Source organism: Filicampus tigris, chromosome 3 (genome assembly GCF_054856515.1).
Source record: "Filicampus tigris isolate MCC_2025a chromosome 3, RoL_Ftig_1.0, whole genome shotgun sequence".
In the NCBI taxonomy this organism is placed as follows: Eukaryota; Metazoa; Chordata; class Actinopteri; order Syngnathiformes; family Syngnathidae; genus Filicampus; species Filicampus tigris.
In genome coordinates this window covers 26,354,614-26,375,505 of record NC_141219.1, presented here as the reverse complement: position 1 = coordinate 26,375,505, position 20,892 = coordinate 26,354,614, and the positions used below count along the sequence as shown (strand labels likewise).

General features: G+C 41.0%; 2 protein-coding genes across 3 annotated transcripts in view; both read right to left on the bottom strand.

The window, feature by feature from the left end:
* Positions 1–887: 887 nt before the first annotated feature.
* On the bottom strand, positions 888–14,650 carry slc17a6b (solute carrier family 17 member 6b). The gene is made up of 12 exons (XM_086026093.1): positions 13,902–14,650; positions 12,606–12,861; positions 11,791–11,909; positions 10,532–10,646; positions 9,712–9,799; positions 9,527–9,613; positions 8,505–8,647; positions 8,188–8,337; positions 6,530–6,662; positions 6,106–6,216; positions 4,868–4,995; positions 888–3,307 (listed from the first exon to the last, which is right to left on the bottom strand). Exons 1-12 carry the CDS (start codon positions 13,973–13,975, stop codon positions 2,966–2,968), a joined length of 1,746 nt encoding a protein of 581 aa, XP_085882219.1. The 5' UTR covers positions 13,976–14,650; the 3' UTR covers positions 888–2,965.
* Positions 14,651–15,981: 1,331 nt separating this feature from the next.
* Positions 15,982–20,892, bottom strand: part of ano5b (anoctamin 5b) — a 44,669-nt gene continuing 39,758 nt past the window's right edge. For both annotated transcript variants that reach the window (XM_086025820.1, XM_086025821.1), the window contains 5 exons: positions 20,229–20,359; positions 19,860–20,065; positions 19,539–19,726; positions 17,998–18,103; positions 15,982–17,899 (listed from right to left, as the gene is read on the bottom strand). In XM_086025820.1, the coding sequence (XP_085881946.1) occupies positions 17,675–17,899; positions 17,998–18,103; positions 19,539–19,726; positions 19,860–20,065; positions 20,229–20,359 (856 nt within the window). In that variant the 3' untranslated portion in view covers positions 15,982–17,674. The remainder of the gene's footprint in view (positions 17,900–17,997; positions 18,104–19,538; positions 19,727–19,859; positions 20,066–20,228; positions 20,360–20,892) is intronic.

The window sequence follows — 20,892 nt, the reverse complement described above, 5'->3', positions numbered from 1 at the left end:
TGTCAGAGTTAAAAGTGGATTGTTTATCTCAGGAGCACCAGAAGGAGCCAACGATTCGTTCATAAAGAACAAATCTCTTCAGTGAACGTGAGTGAATGGATCACTTCCTTAAAGAGAAAGTCAAACCAAACATATTTTTTCAAGAATATGTTCTATGCAAGCCCACTGGTTGAAACAAGGCATTCTGATAAATACTGTGTTTGTGGAATAAGCATTAATCCACCAGTTTTCAGCCGTCTCCGGGGGCAGCCATTTTGTCACTTCTGCCGACTGAAAATGATATCACAACTGCTCAGGGCTCAGGTAACGACCAATCACAACTGACCTGTTTTCTGAAGCTGAGCCGATGAGTAAAGAGCCCAATCCCAACCACAACATATGTGAGGCTCTGCAGAGAAATAAGAACTAATATTCAGATATTGAAGTGAAGTAACTTCCTGTTCGCAAACGATTCAGTGAGTGAACGTGCCGTCATTTCCCGTTATCAAATCCATCACTGAATAGAACTGTTATGTCCATCACTAGTCAAGGACAATTGTCAGAGCTGTGCAGGTTAGAATCTACAGCTCATTCAAATTTGGAAAGAATAATACATTTGTTTTATGTCCATGGAAGAAAACTGTTGATTTGCAGTCATATCCATCGGGTCATATTGGAGTAGTTCATATCAAGCCTTTATCAATGCTGGCAAATGTGCAAAGGTAACTAATTTGCTAATTGGCATCTTCTTTCCAAGTACATAACTTATAGGGTTCTCAAAACAAATATAGGACACAGACATCATTTTTTTGATTTGTTGTCTTTGTTTTTTTTGTTTTTGATTTTTTTTAAAAAATGATGTAGAGTATTTCTTTTGACACCAACAAACGTCTCAGTTTACACAGCAACAGAAGGCAAAGAATTACACTTCATTTTCAGAGGCACAAAAACAGGAAACGTGAACTACTTTATGTTGCACAATTGTCTTTTTGGAAAATACAGAATCAGTTACTGTCTATGAGCGATTGTTTGGACAGTGGAAAAAAAAATGAAGATTATACATAGAGGTTCAGAACAGAAACAGGGGCCATTGCCACTAGATGAAAAATGTTGATCAAACTCAAAAATTGATTGCGAGAGAGAGAGGACGGACCGGGGGAGAAGAGACATGAAAACACAGAACAATAACAGAAGAACAACATGACATAAAAGAGCGGCCGTTGTTCACCGAGCCACTTTTATCGTTCTCATCTGTTGAGCAGCCCCATCACAAACGCTTTGCTTTTCGATGTTGTCAAAGACAGACTCAATATTGTATGAAACATTAGTGATTATTATAGCATCCTTGTATACATATATTTATTTATATCTCTGTGCATTTTCTTCATTGATTATCGCAAAAAAGACACACATTTTGAACAAATGCAAACAAATGGTAATGTTCGGAATCGGACCAAAACTGTTACTATAGATTTATTGCTTTGTACAGTACAGAGAGATGTTTGGTGCCACTTGCACACTGGTGGTCCAGACTGCAACCTTGTTGCTGATGGTCTTTGCTCGCTTAGAAAACGTAACTTTCTTGGAAAACCTAGTTTTGCTCTTCCCCTTTGGTTAATTGTGCCAAGAAATGGAAACGTCAGTAACAGTTTATGAGGGAACAAAACAGGAATTTGAAAAGGGGGGAAATGAGCAAAAGAAAATTTATACCACAAAGTTTCATGCATAAATACTCATTCACACACATTTATATTGTCAAGTGCTGATGAATGGCCATCACTGAAAGTGAAATGTGGGCCCTTGAGAGATTCTACGGTGGAATGTGTTGGCCCATTCTTTGTTATCTCTTACATGTGTATATTTGCACATGTAATAGGCCAATAAATAGTATGCTTCATCTCTGTATTTACAAATAGTCAAAAGGCCTTGATGGAGAATCATTATTTGACTGCTATTTATTTTTTAGACTTTTCTGTAAATATCAATAAACGTAAACATCCATATTCTTTTGGGAATGCTCACTTCATCTTCTATTATATAACATCTTCCTATTAGCTAAAATGTGCTTAAATTGTGTGCATTTTCTAGTTTCGATATATTTTTTTAATATCATTGTGCTACTAATGTTTTGATATTCTGACAGACTAATTTGTCTCTACATTGCACCGACCCTTCAATAAGTCTTTTTCACATTGAATTTTTTTTCAATTAAAAAATGACGGTAACGCCTCTTTACTGTTCTGCATCTGTGATTATGTGATGTGTGTCACATTTCTATGTGCTTGCTTGACAACCAACCTTTTGCAATAATGAACGGACACTTCTTGCACTACACTTCTGGGATTGCTAACATCACACTCTTCACCGTAGGGGCACCATGTAACAAAATGGAGCACACAGCGCAAACATCAGAAAGAGACAAACCTTAATGCAGTGCTACCAATCACAAGTTACGATGTCAAATATCTACACCAGAACAACAAAAAAATGTGCTCTTAGGAGTGATACGGTACAATCAATATCGACGGTGGTCAGTTTCTGTTTATAAAGCTGTGCACTTAAGTTTCTAGACCTTTGAGTCTGGCTTGTAGTTTGTGGTATTCTAACCAGAAGCAGGTCATATGATTAATGAAGGCTCTCCTATGGGCTTCTGTAATTTTTTTTTTTTTTTAGGAAGCCTCTACTGATGCGATGAGAATTTTTACATCAAAACACAATTTCACTCCAGATAAGTATATCTATTATCCATATGCATAATAATACATTTACAGGTTGCCAATTTGATATGTGTTACACATCTTTTGAATCAAAAACCATATAGTAGTTTTTCCATTTATACTTTAAGTTGATACTTCTTGTGCAAACAACAACAATGGATTGGGAGTTCTTTCTTTTTTATAATCGCTGTAATTTGATATTATTTTTGACTATATTGACACACACTCAAGAGGTCTACACATGTATCATTGTGTGCAGTGAGTTTGGTTTAAGAATATCCCTCCTGCTGCCCGTATCCATAGCCTCCTCCCTGAGACTCTTCTTGCACATACTCCTCCGTCTTCTCCCAGCTGGCGGCCCAGCCTCCGTTCACCTGAGTGGTGGCGCCGTACGACTTGGCGGGCCCGCCATGAGCACCGTAACTCTGTGTGATGTCACCCGTCTCCTCTGCCAGCTCGTCCTCGTCGATGAAGCCGCACTTCTCCTCGCTGGTGAGCTCGGGGTCGGCCCACGGTTGTTTTTCTCCTGATGCAAAGATTCCATAGAACACCACGCCCCCATAGTGCACCATGGAGGCAATGAGGAACACGTACTGCCACTCTTCTCTGGTCTGAAGGAGGAGAGAACAGTGTTTGTTTTTGTTAATGCTTGCAGGTGTTGTGTCTTTGCTTGTGTTAAGCACATTGAGTTACCTTGTGTATGAAATGCCATTTATAAATAAAACTGCCTTGCCTTATGTTGGATTTATAATAAGTAAAATCCCGTCAGTGAGAAACAATAACCACAATATCAGTGGTGGTCAGTCAGGGCCAGAAAAAAATTCTCTGTAGGTCTAAACACTAAGGTCACTATTTTTGTTCTCACGCAAAGCGCAGTCTACGTAACTGTTTGCATGGGCGGAGTTTTCTTTCTTTTGGTATTTTGCCAGACACAGGCAGAATTGGGCATAACGGGGCGTTTGATCCATTTCGTGCTCTTGTGGCCTTTTCCCAGCCAATCGAAGTGTCATCCTCCATCTGCATTAAAATCAGGGTGGTTCCAGCACACGCCGTGCTTGACATTGCAGGAGCAGGACTCACTTTAGTCTGTGCATGACATTGGCAGGTAAGCTGCAAGTTCTCCCCTTGCGGATGATGTAGTCGGCCCGAAATGTGACACCGTGCGACCGTGTGTGACATTCCACTCCCCATGCCCTCAACAATTGTGCCGCGTTGTCAGGGCGGTGCTATTAAGATGACAATGATAAGAATATGATCAATGAATTGATTTCTACAATGAATCAGAGGGATTGTCCCACGCTGGTGTCATATTTCTGAATAGATGGCGTTCACCACAAACGTGTCAGCGGTGTGCCAAATCTGTCTTCCTGCGCCTCACTAAAGTCCACCGAAATTGTGTTGCACCACGTGCGCCACACAATAGACCTCCTCTTAAGTTACAGTATCTATAATGTAGTCTACTTTTAGCACCAAATTACAAGATGCGCCGGGGGGCGTGGCAGCCCCATCACCCGGAACGCTTCTACCAAATTCACAAACACACTAAACTTGACTTGCCCGGGCACGAAAATGGAGATGTGCCCGTTTTCATGCCAAGCGCATAGCCATCTGTTTACCAAAATAGGGCCCAAAGAACCACTAACCTAAATCCAAAACCTAAATTCTAACATTTGTTCTATGAAATTGTAATAATTCATCTCCATTTTGCGGCGTTTCTCTTGGCTGCACTGCTGTCAACGTGTATGTGGATGGTGGATGTTCGATGTTTTTGTCCAGTCAGATTTCAGCTGCTAATGTAAGTGTTAAGTGTAAATCTGGTGTAAATGAAAATATATTAGCAATGGGGCTGTCCCTTTAAAAAACATCAGATTTCAAATTCATCAGTGTTTTTCTGTCCTCTGATTGGTTGGTCAGTGCAAGTCAAACTCGTTGTGTTTTTGTTTCGTACTGATGGTTTCAAAAATTCTTGGATGAGTGGGGCAAGATTCCCCATTCTGGTTGTCAAGAGTGGATTGATTTGGGATAGAATATGAAGACAGACAGAACATTGGTCAGATCATAAATGTTTTAGGTTCGTTTTGCTTTGCAGACAGTTCAGTGTGTATTTTTGGGTACTTTACACATGGATTGAAAGTGGATCAAGTTGTCTGCTTCTCCGAAAACGCATTTACCTTGTTTTTTGTCATGGCACCAACAATAAGTGGACACACCATTCCAGACAGGGTACCCACTCCATTAGAGATGCCCATGAGGATACTGGCGTAACGGGGCGCGATATCCAAGTGGTTGACATTAAAGCCTAAAAATAGAACGTGAAGGAATCAATGAGGTGGAATTGTATCTAAATGACAAGGGTCTTTGAGACCAGATTAATAAATCAAATAGAGGGCAATATCGTAAGGCATCAAGTACTAACAGCAACAGTAACCGTGGTGGATGAAAGGAGCACAAGCAGTGTCCATCTTGTGGGAGAAACAGGCAATAACTGGCCATGTTTCTACCCGCTCCCCCACTCGGAGTGGCTGCTCCATTCTGTCTGCCTGACAAATCTCTTGAGACTATTGGCTCTGAATTATTTAACACTCCAGGAGAAAGCTCAAGCACAACAGGCAGTCACATTTTGCACACAGTCGAAAACCTCACATTGCTCTCTAGCTAGGTTGTTCATATGCGGATTGTGCAACACAACAAAGAGCAAAATAAAACCCATGCAGCAATTAGATTTAGACATTATCACCCCTGTATAAGATGTTGGGGATGTTAAGTCAACATTTATTTGCAATGCAATGTCAACAAATTGCAATGGGCACACATTGAGAATTGAATAAATACCAAAAGTGTAATTCATTTCAAAGAAAAAGTTGAATGCTGTCAAATATTCTATCAAACATAGACCGCTGTATAGGGGCATTAGGTTGTTTTATTGTAAAAAATATACAGAGAACGCAAAAATCAACTGTGCTGCATATAGAGCAGTGACAAATTTTAGAAATGCTCCAGTTTGCCTTTTTACTGGAGTTAGAAGCGATATACTGTAGAACTGCAATAGAAACTGTTGAAAATCACATCTTTTGTGAACCCAATATCTTCATTACTCTGCATGGTTGTAGCTTGCAGCTGTGTAGAACTATACTTACACTTCTTTACACAGTGAATTTCTCCAAATATTTTTCTGTGTAAAACTTACTCTGAATATTATTCTCTTCCAAGTGTAAAGACTGGGACCAAATATAATCTTTTTAGAGTAAAATGTACTCTACGAAATTTACTGTGTAGTATCTTAGTCTGTGTTTTTTGTATCTGATTTCATCCCTTAGCATAGGATTCAAATTTTCGTGGAAGAATTTTTGTCAAAATGTCAGGACATTTCTACTGGCCAATATTTCCTGTTAGATTTACATCTACTAACCTGATATAGCAAATCCACTGAAGCCAACTGCAAGCACCAGGAAGGAGATCGCCACCCCTTTGCTGTGGGAGTATCCGACCACTAGCAGCAGCGTTGCCTCCATGCCAAATCCTAACAGAGAGGAACAGCAGGCCTCATACACTGGCACTTCAAAGCCCACAAAGCTCACAGGCTGTCGCCCATCACAATGCCAATTGCATTAAGCGAGCGGGATGATTTCTCTCAATTACATAAGGGGCAGAAATGAAATCAATGTGCAATGACGATCACATGCTGTATGTGTACAAGTATTGAGCATCACTCCGGCTCTGATCACCAAAGCAAAAATGAGCAGTGTGTATCCAACACGGTGACAGTAACACCCTTTAGCTGTGCGGAAAGAGGTGTGAAAATTGATACTTGGCCCTCAGTTGAGACTTCTCACCTCCACAGTTCATGATTTTTCTGACTGTGGTTGTTGACAGGATGTTCTTGCTGCGAAGGTGGTCCGCCAGCTGGCCGCCAAAGGGCACAATAATGGTCATCACCAAATGGGGCAGCGCAGACAGTATGCCAACCTACAGGCACAGAAAATATATGAAAACCAGTCATTCCCATTAGGTTTTGGCACTAATTTGTTTGTCAGACTATATGCCCTATTTCAGTAGATTGGCGCCGGTGCACTGCGTAAAAATGGGCGTAACTTCATTTTTGTGCCGGCGCAAGTCGAGCCCAGCGTGTTTGGGGCCATGTTGCGCCTCGCCGCCCACTCATCTTACAATTTGGCAAGTAGTCTGTGCTCAGCGTAAAAATGGGCGCATCATTATATTCGTGCCGGGGCAATGGTCTAGTTCAGCGTTTTTTACGAATTTGGGAGATGTGCTTACACCTCACTGGGCATTTCTACTGCAGCTACCGGTACATCTGCAAATTTGGTTACAAAAAGTAGACTGGATTTTAGACTCCAGAAAAACAGGTCTAACTCAAGGCGCAGGTGGACTAACAAGGTTTTGTTGTATTTGAATGAGGCGCAGGCAGACAGATTCGGCGCTCCGCGGACGTGTGTGGTGGGCGTCATCAGATTTCGTTCATAAATAAAACAACAGCATGTTGCAGCAATCATTGTAGAAATCAATTCATTGCATGAGACTTTTACTCTGCACAAACAGTGTGGAAAATGTTGTTTGTGACTCTAGCTCTAGTTAATTTTTGATGAACCATCACAGAGCATGCTGATGTGTTTCCCATTTCAATGGTATACCCTAATCAATTTCTCGTGAGTCTTGATTGGATTTGCCCTTTTGTTTTAAATGCTACCCCAACTCCTGCTTTTTACTTGCTCATCAACTATACCATTTTTTTTCAAAATATGGTACAAGTACCACCAATGGTACAAGGGCTCCTTCAAGTGGTATGAAAAAAAATCACTACCCAGATACAGTTCAGTTTTATTTAACTTTTTTTTTTTTTTTTAGTACAAATGTTAATCTATATACATTCTTTAAAACTTTCATGTGCAAAACTGTTTGATTGAATCTTTAAGTTGTTTGTTTTATGTTCCTATATTCAAGCACAGTACAAATGTTCAAACTTCATAATGTTTTAGCATAGCTTACGATATTAAATACACTCTTTTAGGAATTAAAGGACTCATCTCATTTTAAATGAACACTTGGGTCTACTATGCTGTTGAATTTTAATATTGGTCATTATTGTGGTGCTTTGAGAGCTCTGTATTTTTCAGGTAGTACTTGAGGTAAAAAGTTTGAGAACCACTGAACTATACTTTAGTTGTCTTCCTGCCCCTTGCACTTGTTCCAAACCACACATCAACAGAGTGTAACTAATTAGAATATATTGTTGCTTAATCTGTCATTTTCGATTTTCCAGTCCTGTTGTTGGGATTATTGACATCATTCCTGAACTGCTGTGGCCTTGTTATATAATGCACACAGTTCATAGACAAAAGTATCATTGATTGTGCATTTTAACCCAAGAGCAAAGTGTTCTATGCTCCTAAACATTTGGCTAGCACTTGTACATGTGTTTCGTAACTTCAAAAATATTCAACGCTTCAATCTATCATGCATGCAATAGATTTACCTTGCTTATCTCAAAGCCAAACACTTCTTCAAAGTATGCAGGCTGGCTGATGAGTAGCAAGTAAAATGTCCAGCTCCTGCAGAAGTTGGCCACAATGATTGCATAGACGGGCATTGAGGTGAAGAACTTCCTCCAGGGTGTCTTGAATTTCTGTCAAAGATTATTTCTCCGCATTTCATTTCAATACTGGATGAGCATGTAGAACAGAACAGTACGCTTCAATAAATAGACTGGTACTCAAGCTAAATTATTGACTGATACTGTAATTACTGTTCACTGGTAATGTTGTTGGCTTTGTTGGTTGTCTATCTGCTCACCTCAGCAGGGCCCATTAACATGGCACTCTCCCCAATGCTCTCCTCGATGTAGCAGCGCTCCTCATCAGTGATGGTCGGATGTTCAGCAGGGCTCTCATAAGACACTAATATCCAGAACATGTACCAAATGATGCCAACGCATCCTACACATCACAGACACACACCAAAAAAAAACAACAATAGGATTTAAGATCACTGCAGATGTGTGTTTGGCCCTTTCCCCCCCTCTTAACTGTGCTTATACAGTACATGTCGTTTGACAGACTTTTCAAAATGCCTGAGGGAATAATGCTCAGGCAGGACAGCTATCTGTTTCCAGTACAGAGAGAAAGATGGGGGGCCAGTTATTAGCACAGCAAAACATTGGGCGAATAAATCGATACTTGGTGTGCCGTGGTAAAAATCCATTCGACCCTCACTGGATGCACTGATGATCAACCTTCCTAAATATATTTTTCAGGTTGTTTTTTTTTGCTTTACTGACATAATTTAATGTTCACCAAGCTCTATGGCCAAATGTAAATGTCTTTTATAAGTAAAAAAATGTATTCTTGAATTATAGATCGACCTGGGGGTCATTTTTGTCGTGGGCCACATCATAGTTATGGTGTCTCTTGGATGGCCGCTTAGGACTGTTGATCGCTTTATATTATCACATATACACAACAAATTGATGGATAACTAATTTTGAAATCCGAAGCCAGTAAATAGTTTGTTCAAATCTTTTCAATTTATTTTCAATTTATTTTAAATTTCTTTTAATTTCTTTTATTTTCAATTTTTTTTCAATGTATTATTTCAATTTATGGTCTCTTTTCAATTTTAAAGGAGGGATTCAGTAACAAATGTTTGCAATATCTCACGTTGTGTTAAATGTGAAGACAATTTGAAAGAAACAAGTCAACGCACATGATTTGCCTTCGCGGCCCACGTAAATTGATGTCGCGGGCCGGAACCGGCCCCTGGGCTTTGCCTTTGACACCTGTGCCATAAGACTACACCATTCATTTAATTAACTATACCATAGACATAAAACACTGAAGACCATCCTGTGTACTGAACCAGTATCCCAGCCAGAGGCATTGCAATCACAGCGCCAGCGTAGGAGCCTGAGAAGAAGCAAGACAAAATAGAAAAGATGTTAGCAGGTGGAAGGCCGTTCTGAACAGAAAGTCCTCCCATACAGGACAACGTGCTCAATAGTTACCACAGAACGAGATGGTGGCCAGACGACTCCTTTCAAGTGGAGGAGCCCATTTACTCCAAATGCCATGACAGGCTGGGTACGTGACTCCCTAAATTAAATGTTTGAGAAATACTAGTCAAGCAAACCGTTTGCAAAGGTGCTTCCTCTGGCAAAAGTACACACGTTGATATGAATGAAGTATTTTCTATCAACCAGTGGTTAACGATAACAAACAAAGATGAACATTTTCACCCTTGTAATTAGCCTGAACACATGATACCTAATGGACTTGTTTGTTGAGCAAAGCAGCTGTTCAGCTATTAAATTAAATGTTCATCAAATGCTAATTTGAACAAGCTGTGCTGACACAATCAATATACAAGACAGAGCTGCACCCTTTGAATGTTGCCGGTTATGATACTGTGTGTTAAAATTATGTGTTAAATCCTCACTCTCAAAGCATAAATAATTTGTGCAGAAACATACAATCTGCAAAAATAAAAAATATTTTCTTGTAGGGTGTCATATTTTTCTTTTCTGTAGATGTCAAAATGAACTACAGAAAATAGTTGGACTGGACTGAAAGATATTAGCATTATTTTTCCAGAATGAAAGTACAGCCAAGGAGAAGTAGGCAAGATGCCACAAAGCTGTAGTAGACTAGATCAATATAGCCCATCTCAGATTTCCGCAGGCTGAATATCAAGTGCACTTTACACTCCTTTGCTTTTCCGTTATGTAAAATTCAAACAGGCCTATGTCTGTAATCATTGCTATAGCGAAACATCATATACAGTCATGGAATGGAAACGTGGATGGTTTTGCAATTATGGCTGCTTACCTCCACCAGTCCTTGCAGTATCCTAACGAAAATGACACAACCATAATGGACTCGAGCAGCCGAGGGAATGAACATGTTGAGGATTGATGTTAGCACAATGGCGGCACCAAACACCCTAAAAAGATCAAATGCATTTGGAAAAACACACATCATATTAAGTGCAATTATTTCAAATATTTATCATAAGTGTGACATTTTGTGCCCTTAACTCTTTAAACGGATTTCTGTATTTTAAAGAAACGCGTAATTATTCAAATGATATCATTCATGCTGATTAATTTCTATACTTCCACGAGGGGGGACATTGGTTCTTCTCCAAAGGCTCAGCAGCACACTATCGAGATAAATATTTGACACGTCCTATCGCTAGTGTCGCCTAGCAACCAAAGTCGGAGTTCCTGCTCTCCCCCGCCCCTCCCCATAAAAATTTAGTCTCAAAAATGTGTTCCAAGACACACAAATTCGATTATTCACGCACTCACATGCACGCACACACACGCACGCACGAACTCGCAGGCAAACAGAAATACAGTACACGCAAACAGACAGCTATTTCTCATTTCTGCCACATGCTCCGCCTTCCTCATCTGCAGCACGCGGTAGGGGGCACCCCTAATCCGGTCGACTCGTGTGGTAGGCACGGGACCAACATGGCGGCAATTACACCCACGTGCAGTATAGGCAGCACGCATACAGTAAAAAATGTAAATGATTGGAATGGTAACTTCAAATAAATAAATACAAAATGAAATAAGCGTTTCGATTCCATTTACTCTCCAGTAAATCGCCTTATTTGTTTTCAAATCTATACTTTTGTTTTTAAATCTACACTTTACTCATCAAATCAAATTGTGTATCCGTGAAATCTTGTAGGCGAATGGCATTGAATTGGCATGTGAACAAAGGCCTTTTAGCGCCAACACTGTCGGGGTCTGCTCTCCACGCCCCTGCAGATTAGAGCCCGCGGTCCCTTGGGAGCTCATTAACAGGTGGCACAAAGCCCGGCACCGGGGGCCACTGCCCGCAGCCTGCAAGGCAGCCCCCTGCTGCAAAGAGCCCCGCATCATTTGCACATTTGCCTTTATGCGATATATATATATATATATATATGTGTGGGGGGGGGGGTGTTTGCGTGTGTGTGTGTAACAAGGTATAGGCGACCAATAAAAGGGAGTAAGCTATTGTCTTCACAAATTGACTGCAGTTACAAGTTGGGTTACGTGGGCAACGCGTGTGTGACGCGCGGAGCTGCCGCCTACCTGTTTGCTGCCAGCCTGGAGGAAATGTATCCTCCTGGGATTTGAGTCACGATGTAGCCCCAGAAGAAAGATCCGTGAATCATTCCCACCGTCTCAGGGTCCCAGTTGAATTTGGCTTTCTGGTAAACCGTTCGGTGAAAAAAAAAATACAATAATGACATTTTGATGATTTTTTAACAACCTGGTTGATATTCTTGAGAGAAAAAATACAGAAATACTTACGTTACATTTAGGGAATACTGATTTTTTTTTTTTAATCACTATGGTTATGTGGTGTTGTAATTTCAGGCCAGCCACATACGGCAATTGCCATTCACAAATGCTTGATTTGGATTTGATAACGTGGTTTTACCTTTTTATTATAAAAGCATGACTGAGACATAATTTATGGCCCATATTTTTAGTGTGCTTAACGTCGCGTATCGGCTGCCATTTATTATACATGTTACTGCACACATGCATGGAAAGCTGAAAAAATGACCAAAATAAATTCAAATCAAACTGGACCTCTCTAACGGAACCTGTTACCATTTGACATGGTGTAAAATATACGAAATGTTGCCACGTGTGCATGTCAATCCTCATTATAGAGATCTATTGATTTTTTAAAATTATTATTATTTGAACAAGCTGTTTCTAATAGCCTACGTCCTGTTTTCAGGAAAGTGAAATTGTTTTACGCATATGGAGAAGCGGGCCCTCTTGTATGTCAAGAAATGCTTTCACACACTTTTTTTTCTTTCCATCCTAACATCTATTGTTGGGAGGTGGGAGTGGGGGGGATATCCTGCTGACGCGTTAGGCGTTGGGCACACCTCTTTAATGATGATTTTGCCGTTCTGGTGGACCGTGCTGTTGTTGACCATGCCCACGATGGCCACGCCCAGGTTACACCGGATGCCGAAGGAGATGCAGAATCCCAGGCCGCTCATGATGGCGATGATGTAGCGACGCGGCAGGCCGAAGCAGTTGCAGTCGCACAAAGGGGGTTTCTTCTCCGCGGCCTCGCGCGGCCGCCCGTCCTCGGTTAACTCAATCACCTCCGAGCCTTTTTGTCGCTTTTCCATCACCCTGCACAGATCCCAGTCGGGACACCACTTGGGACCAGGCCGCACCAACTTGCATCGAAATCATGTGAAAACATAGCCTTTTCGCCAGCACCACAATTCAGAAGACAAGGCCATATTTTATTTGGGTTTAATCTGGAAAAAAATAATATGGTCTTTCATATGTTTGGTTTATAAAATAAGCACCGTATAGCAGGAGTGTGCAGGTAAGGCCTTATGGGTCTCGCGAGACACCAACAATGATTTAAAAAAAAGACATAATTAAATGTCACCAGGTTCAACATTCTCGAGTAGAGAGAGAAAATGGAAATATGTCCTTGTACCGCATTGCAGCATCACTTTTATGCTCATTGGCATTCAGTGGACTGAGCAGCTCCCCACGCACATCTGTGGGCATCCCTCAAATGTCTTCCCCCTTTTTTCCCGCCCCCCTCACACGCATATTTACACAGCATTCTCTTTTCAGCGCAATTTGGGGATTTATTTAAATGCATTTGAATGGTTAAAACGCGACTGATTAAGATAAATAAACATTCTTTTATTGGAACCCATATAATTTAATGTGTGGTTTATTCTACTAACGAAAAAACGTGTCAACATCTTATCATTCATTAACTGCGTTTCACTGCATATTTTATTTCACTGCAAACACCCATATATATATATATATATATATATATATGTATATATATATATATATATATATATATATATATATATATATATGTGTGTGTGTGTGTGTATCGGACATTCACAAAGTATGTCAAAGATACGCCCTGTATCAACGGACTGACCGCTGACATTGCCATCAAGTGCGCGCGCGCGCACATCCACATGCACTCCATTGCATAATTCTTCTCACTTCTAGAGGCGTGCCTACAGATCTCTGTTAGTTGTAACTGACTTGTCAGTGGCCTGCAGGTGTTTAAATCTCCCATTACAAATAAAAACGTAACAAAGCTATTTTTTTTTTTTATAACAAGGTGTTCCCAGCTCCCCGTCCATGTCCGATAAATCAGGCTCGAGAAGCCATCGCGTTCCTACCTGTGCATGTGGCCCAGGGTCTTCCCCGCCAACTCCTTCATCCCCGCCGTGGCCCTGGTCTTCATGGACTCCATATCCAGTCTCTATGTGCAGGCCCGCGCTGTCGTTGTTGTTGTAGTGTGGTTTTTTACTGCTTGCGCGTCATGTTTCTTCGCGGAAGAGCCGACTAAGGCGGCGACACGGTAAATAACGAGCCAAGTTGTGATAGAGCAGACCAGTTCAGACGGGCGACGATCCAGATGATGGTTCTTCTTTGTCGATGAATAAACCTGATGAAAACACCTTCTTCGAGTGAAATGGCTCAGACGACGTGAGCGCTTTCATTCATCATCCAACACCAACTCCGCGAGCTGGAGAGCAGGAGGCGCAACTGGCCAACAGCGAGCAGCAAAAAGCACAAAATGAGTGGACGACGCCTTAGTGTGAATAATGAGAGGAAAAGAGGAAAAGCGACAAAGCTGATATTGTAGATGAAATCTGTTTGGAGTTGCGTGTATAAAATCAAAGAGGGGGTGAGGCGCTCGTGCCTCCTGTGCTGAGCGCAGGTTGATCTGACGGCGTGTTCAGCACCGAGGTCAGCGACAGCCTCAACATCTGGACACGTGCAGTAAGAACAGGGCCAAAATCACCATTCAACACCGAAATATATTTTTCATCGGTCTTTCCCCCTGTTATTCATGTGTTTATGACTCACTGATGTAAGAGGAACGATACATTACGAATAATTTGGCACGTTTTCTATCCTGTTTCCAAGTAACTGGATGGTGCGATTTTATTGTGAGGATTTTAACTGAATGTGGGGGGAAAAAAACTACCAAAATGTACAAGGAACGAGCAAACATACAGGGGTAGAAATCCCATATTTGATAGCTGCAGCCCCCAAGGGCGGTGCTATGGTAACCAAATAAGCAGCAGTGGATTCTCCCTCCAACCACCTCCTCTGCTCCGCGTAGGAATCCATCAATAATGTATGCGTCTCACCACATGTTCATCTCCCAGACAGCCAAACCTTCCCACGGACATATTTTGGGATCTAAAAATAACAATAACTTATTGAGTATATATATATATATATATATATATATATATATATATATATATATATATATATATATATATATATATATATATATATATATATATATATATATATATATATATATATATATATATATATTGTTATATAATAAAAGGCGCTATAATAATACAGTATTGCTGTTGTTACATAGTTGAGAAGCCACATACCGTATGAGGAAAAATGCAGTCTTTCATTTATGGGTAAAGACCACCACCTGGTGGAAATAAAGATAATGACACTCAATATAATCGAGGTAATGTCTTTAGACTAGAGCATAAATCATAAATCACTGATTCAATGTACTAGTGTTCCTTCGAATTAATCGTTCTGATCTGTTGAATAATTTGTAGTAACATATCAAATTGTAATGATAAAAATATAACTGAAATTTCATTGTGTTGTTAACAAATTGTGAGTGATTGGGGATGAGCGGTATGGATAATGGATGGATGAATGCTTTATCACCAGATTTGTAGAATTACAAAGATCTGTCCATCACCCACGTTGAATGCCGCTTGTCCTCATTATTGTCGTGAGGGGCTGCGTGGAGACTGATCCAGTCAGCATCTTGAACTGGTCGCCCGACAGTTGGAGATCACTTGTAGACAAACAACCATGCACATTCAAATGGTCAATTTAAAAGTGTATAATTAAACTAACATGCATGATTTTGTAAAGTGGGAAAACGCACACGAGCACAAGTCATAGAAGTTCCGCATAGGGCTTGGCCCAGATTCGAACCCACAACCTTGGCACTGCGCGGGAGACACTAGCTCATCATGCTCTTTGAATACGAGAGTGCTCTTTCACAGTTTTATTGGTTGAAATTAGGTGGTTCTCTACAGTAAGGATTGGGGTGGGGTTCGGTGACTAACATAAATGTTGGCTTTGAGTGACGTCACTGCAAGAAAACGTGTTTAAAACGTAGTCGCTTCTACCGGGGAAGATTTCCCACTCTTGTCCACCCACCTTTTAAATGCAGACTTAAAGACCAAAATAATATAGCGAGGAAAAAAGAAACTGCATTTCCATTTATTTGGGCAGATAACACAATCAACAAACTTCCATCACACATTTGCATTGTGAGAAAAAAAGCTTTTCGTCTTTATTTATTCTGATGGATAGATAATATTACAATTGGTCCCAAATCAACATAGAAATACAGTTGCAGGATTCCAGTCTCCATCATTCTGTGAATCCTCATGTCTGTCTTAAGTGGGACAAAGTAAAGAACAAAACAAAACCAAAACAAGTTTTGATTGTTACTGTACCATTGCCGAAAGATCTCTCTCTCTCTCTCTCTCTCTCTCTCTATATATATATATATATATATATATATAAAATAACTTAATTGAAAACTCTAAAGAAACAAAAGCATCTTCTTATAGCCCAGCTGCAGTGCCTTGAAAAAGTCTTTCTAGAGCCACATTTCTGTCTTTCAACAAGCCCCTTTCAGACCAACCAGCCCCTGAACTTTGTCGTTCTTCTTATCTCTCTTCTTATCTTATGCGTAAAGGACAGATTTGTGGAGTGCACAATTTACAATTGTCTCGTGGACAGACTCTGCCTCTGCCACCTGAGCAGTGGATTTCTGAGCTTGTTCAGAGTGAGCATGTGCCGCTTCTCTGACTAGTACTGTAGGTTTGCAGTGCTGCTATACTTTCCCCAGTTTTAGATGATACATTGCACGGTACTCCTTGAGATGTTCACGGATTGGGATTTTTTTTCCCCTTTTATAATGAAACCAACTTCTCCACATATCCCTGACTTGTGTGGTGAGTTCCTTGCTCTTCATGATGCTGTTGTTCACAAGTCTTCGCAGAACAGGTGTGGTTTCTACTGAGAGAAATTACCCACAGGTGGACTGTCATTTTGAAAACCGCATATATCAATTTTTGTTTTTTTCAATTATATGCTACTTTGTTTTTGTCTATCACATAAAATCACAACTAAATACGGTACACTCACGTTTGTGATGGCAAGGTCACAAAACGTGAAAAAGCTCAAGGGGTGTGGTCACTTTTTCAAGGCACTGTAAAGTTCAGTGGAACTTTTTCTCACATATTTTATTCATCAGTGTGATTCTTTTTTGCCACATGTAAGACAGACACAAATGTACCACTTTTTTTTTTTTTTTTTTTTTACAATGATAAGACTTCTTTTCACCACTACTACTATACAAACAATACAACATACAGCTTTTCGGACAAATTCAGTCATGTATTTCGTACCCTCTTTGCAAATATCACATGCTGGGACAAATATATTACAAATAAAATTATTTAAAGGGTTATTATAACGCCATATCAGCACATCCATAAATACATGTCGCTTTTTCTTAGGAGTGAGCTACAGAAAGAAAGAAGGCATTACATGGAGAATTGCACAATTGTTTTGCTCATTGCTGTTGATTTTCAACAACCCCTTCATATTTTCTATGGCACAGACAAACTACATGCACTTGAGAAGCAGATGCAAAATATTAATTGCAATGATGTTTTTCTCTACTATGTCTGCTCAGATCCTAATATAGGAATCCATTACAGCAGGTGATTATGCCCATGAAACAAGAAACAAGGCCAGCATTGATGTTGCTTAAACACAGCAGCCCTTGCAAACGGATGTCATAAGCAGGTAACAATGCAAGCGCAAGAGTCCAATTTTGGCTTGGCCACTGCGATATGTGAAATGGCAGCTAGAGGCACTCAGACAGCACTTCATGCTTGTCCGGCACAGACGACACCTCCGAGAGGGGCTCGGTGATGAAGCTGGCACTCAGCTGGAGTTTGAGTCTCTCCACCTCATAGTTATGCAGGTACTCTTGAATTAGGTAGCGTTCCCTTTTAAATCGCGCCTTCACATCCGAGGGCACATCGGGAATCATCCACGCCACAAAGAACTTGACCACGAAGACCACATGCTGCAGAGGGAGAGTGGTCACAAGGCAGTTGAAGCTCAATCACAACACTCTGCCTTCTTCTACAATTATTTGAATGGAGGGAAAAGTCAGCGTCTTACCTCCATGATGATAATGAAGGCCATTTTGGCTGCCAGGATATGCCAGAACTGCATGGTGTGTGTGTACTCCCTATAGTGACCTGGAGGGTAGCGGTAATCTCTATATCTGTAAAAAAGCCAGCAAGAAGTTCCATGAACAACTCAGAGATCCCGACTGGCTTTTCTTGTATGTACAGTACCTAGAGAGAAAGGTATGAGTGGTCACAATTAGAAAAATCAAGTTTCATTTCCATGTATGGTTTGACCTTTGTGTGCAGTTTTAGTCATTAAAATAGCTTTGGCATCCATCCATCCAAAAATCATTTGCCAAAACCTTTCGACTGAGAGCCAGAGGGGCTAAGCGCTACTTAATCATGCTGGCTGGCTCTGCTGATGTTTGTCCATCCATGGATTTGCCTCCCCACTTGTCCTGATTAGGGTCAAAGGTGAGCTCGAGCCTATCTTAGCTGCCTTTGGGTGAGAGGACTGAACTATAGGCGTCAGTTAATCGCAGGGCACATACAGTATAGACAAACAAGCATTCACAATCACATTCACACCTATAGAAATTTTAAAATGACCAATTAAAAACTGATTCAACTTGTACAGCCAGTGTCAAAGTTCAGTCCACATTGCAAAAGCTGCCCTTTGTCACAGAGTCTGTTCATAGCCTTTATGGACAGAATTTATCGGCACAGGTGGTCTCATTACTATACATTGCTGATTTTTGCTTATAATGTGCTTCTGTTGGATTCATCTTCAACTCTCGCTGGAGCGGTTCGCAGTTGAGGGTAAAGTGGTTGGGATGAAAATCAGCATGTCCCAATCTGAGGCTGTGGTCCTCAGGGAGAAAAGTGTGGAGTGCCATTTCAGGAACGAAACAATGCCCGAAGTGGATGACTTCAAGTACCTTATGGTTTTGTTCACAATTGAGTGAAGAATGGGGTAGAGGTCAATAGGAGGATCGGTGTAGCGTCTGCAGTGATGTGGGCTCGGCAACGGTATGTTGACGTGAAGAAGGATCTGAGCGTAAATTCTCACCCTCAACTATGGATATTAGTGTCCAATACAAGATTCCTCCGGGCACTCCCCTAGAGATAGGGTGAGAAGTTCAGCGTACAGCAGCTGCTCCTCACCATTGAGAGGAGTCTGATGAGGTGGTTTTTTTGCATCTGGATAAGATGCCTTATTCGCGCCTCGCTGATGAGGTGTTGAGGGCACGTCATATTGGGAGGAGGCCCAGGAAAAGATATTGGAAAGAATGTCTCGGGATCCTGCCGGAAAAGCTGGGTGAAGTGGCTGGGGAGAGGGAAGTCTGGGTTTCTCTGCTTAGGCTGTTGCCCCCGTTACCTGTTCCCTGGATCAGTGTAAGATGGCTGGATGAATTAACCTAACATAGAGTATATGTTTCTGGAATGTTGGAGCACCTGGAGAAAACCCATGCAGACGCCACACCGGAGGCCCCGAGCCGAGTTTAGAACCTTCTCGACTGTTAAGCTGACGTTGCCAAATACTACAATTGTGCTGCCCAGGCCCTTGACTTCATCAAATGTGCTTAATACCTGCAGGTGGATGTTGAATTATCAAACCAGTTGTCCTGTTCTTCTGGCATGTTGCGGAAGGGGATCTGTGAGATGTTGTATACTGACAAGCTGTTGTTCACGTAACCCCTCATGGAGGCCCCTTTACCGTACGCATACAGGTAGACCATACGGGGAATCATGTCTGAGGTGAACGCCATGATGAACGCCTGAGAAAGAAAGTTTGACTCACACTGTGCAAAATAGATGAAGAAATATGCATAGACGAGTACAGTAACAGGACATTGCATTCATTGCAGCTCTCATGAAGCAAACTCAAGTCGGTGCAAGACACAAACTCACGTTGGTAACAACAGACAATATGGCAACCGCATTGAGAATCTCCTGCCAAGCTCCAATGTTCCTGGCCTTGGATGCCACAGGTCGTCTGAACTGAGTGGTGAACTTCCAGGCGTCCACCCGAATTTCCAGAATGTTGTTGAACAGAGCCAGAAGGGGAGCCAAAGGAAAAGACGCTACAAACAGAGTGATGAAACCAAACTGGACCACTGACAGGAGCCATAGAGGGTGAAAAGGAACACAACAAAGAAAACACCATTGAACGTTATACCTCAAGCAGTAATGGACAGCATGATGATTCTTTTAATAGAAGAGAATACTAAACATTTTTTGTTTTGTTTTCGTTGATTCAAAGAGAAATAATAATCGTACCCATTTCTAGGTATTCATAAAACAATCCCAGCTGGCTGAAGTTCTGCAAGACGTGGTCCTGCTCCCAGCGGCTATAATGGTTCTCAGGATGGTGCCTCCCCTTTCTGCTACTCCACCAGTTCCGCATCAACCTGCCAAGAAGCCAACGGAGATGTCAGAAATACAGTCAAACCATGAAACCCAAACAACCACTGTCAGTGAGGTATACGTTTAACAATGTAACAACGGCAATGTATTACACTAACAGCTGGCTCTAATATTTTTGTTACGATAATAACAATTAAAAAAAATATAGCTCACTTTTGGGTGTATTTACAGCATACTGTATATGATTTGTGAAAACAAAACATTAGGTCCTGTGCACAGATTATGGGTTAATCTCGAAAAATATTAAAAGTGACATACAGACTGTTGTCTTCCTAATAAATACGCCGGTGTCAAACTCACTTTATGTGGTCTGCCAGAGCCTGGAAATAAAGTATGCGCAGCAGATGCACTGTGTCATTTAAATGGCAAAGTGTAGCATCAAGACGGCTCATTTGGGACAAAATGAGTTATGGCAGAGGGTGTTGCCACATTTTTTTTCAAACATGATATCCAGTTTGTTTGATAAAAAATATATAATAATGAAATGCGGGTGGCACTGTGTAAAAACACAAGAAGA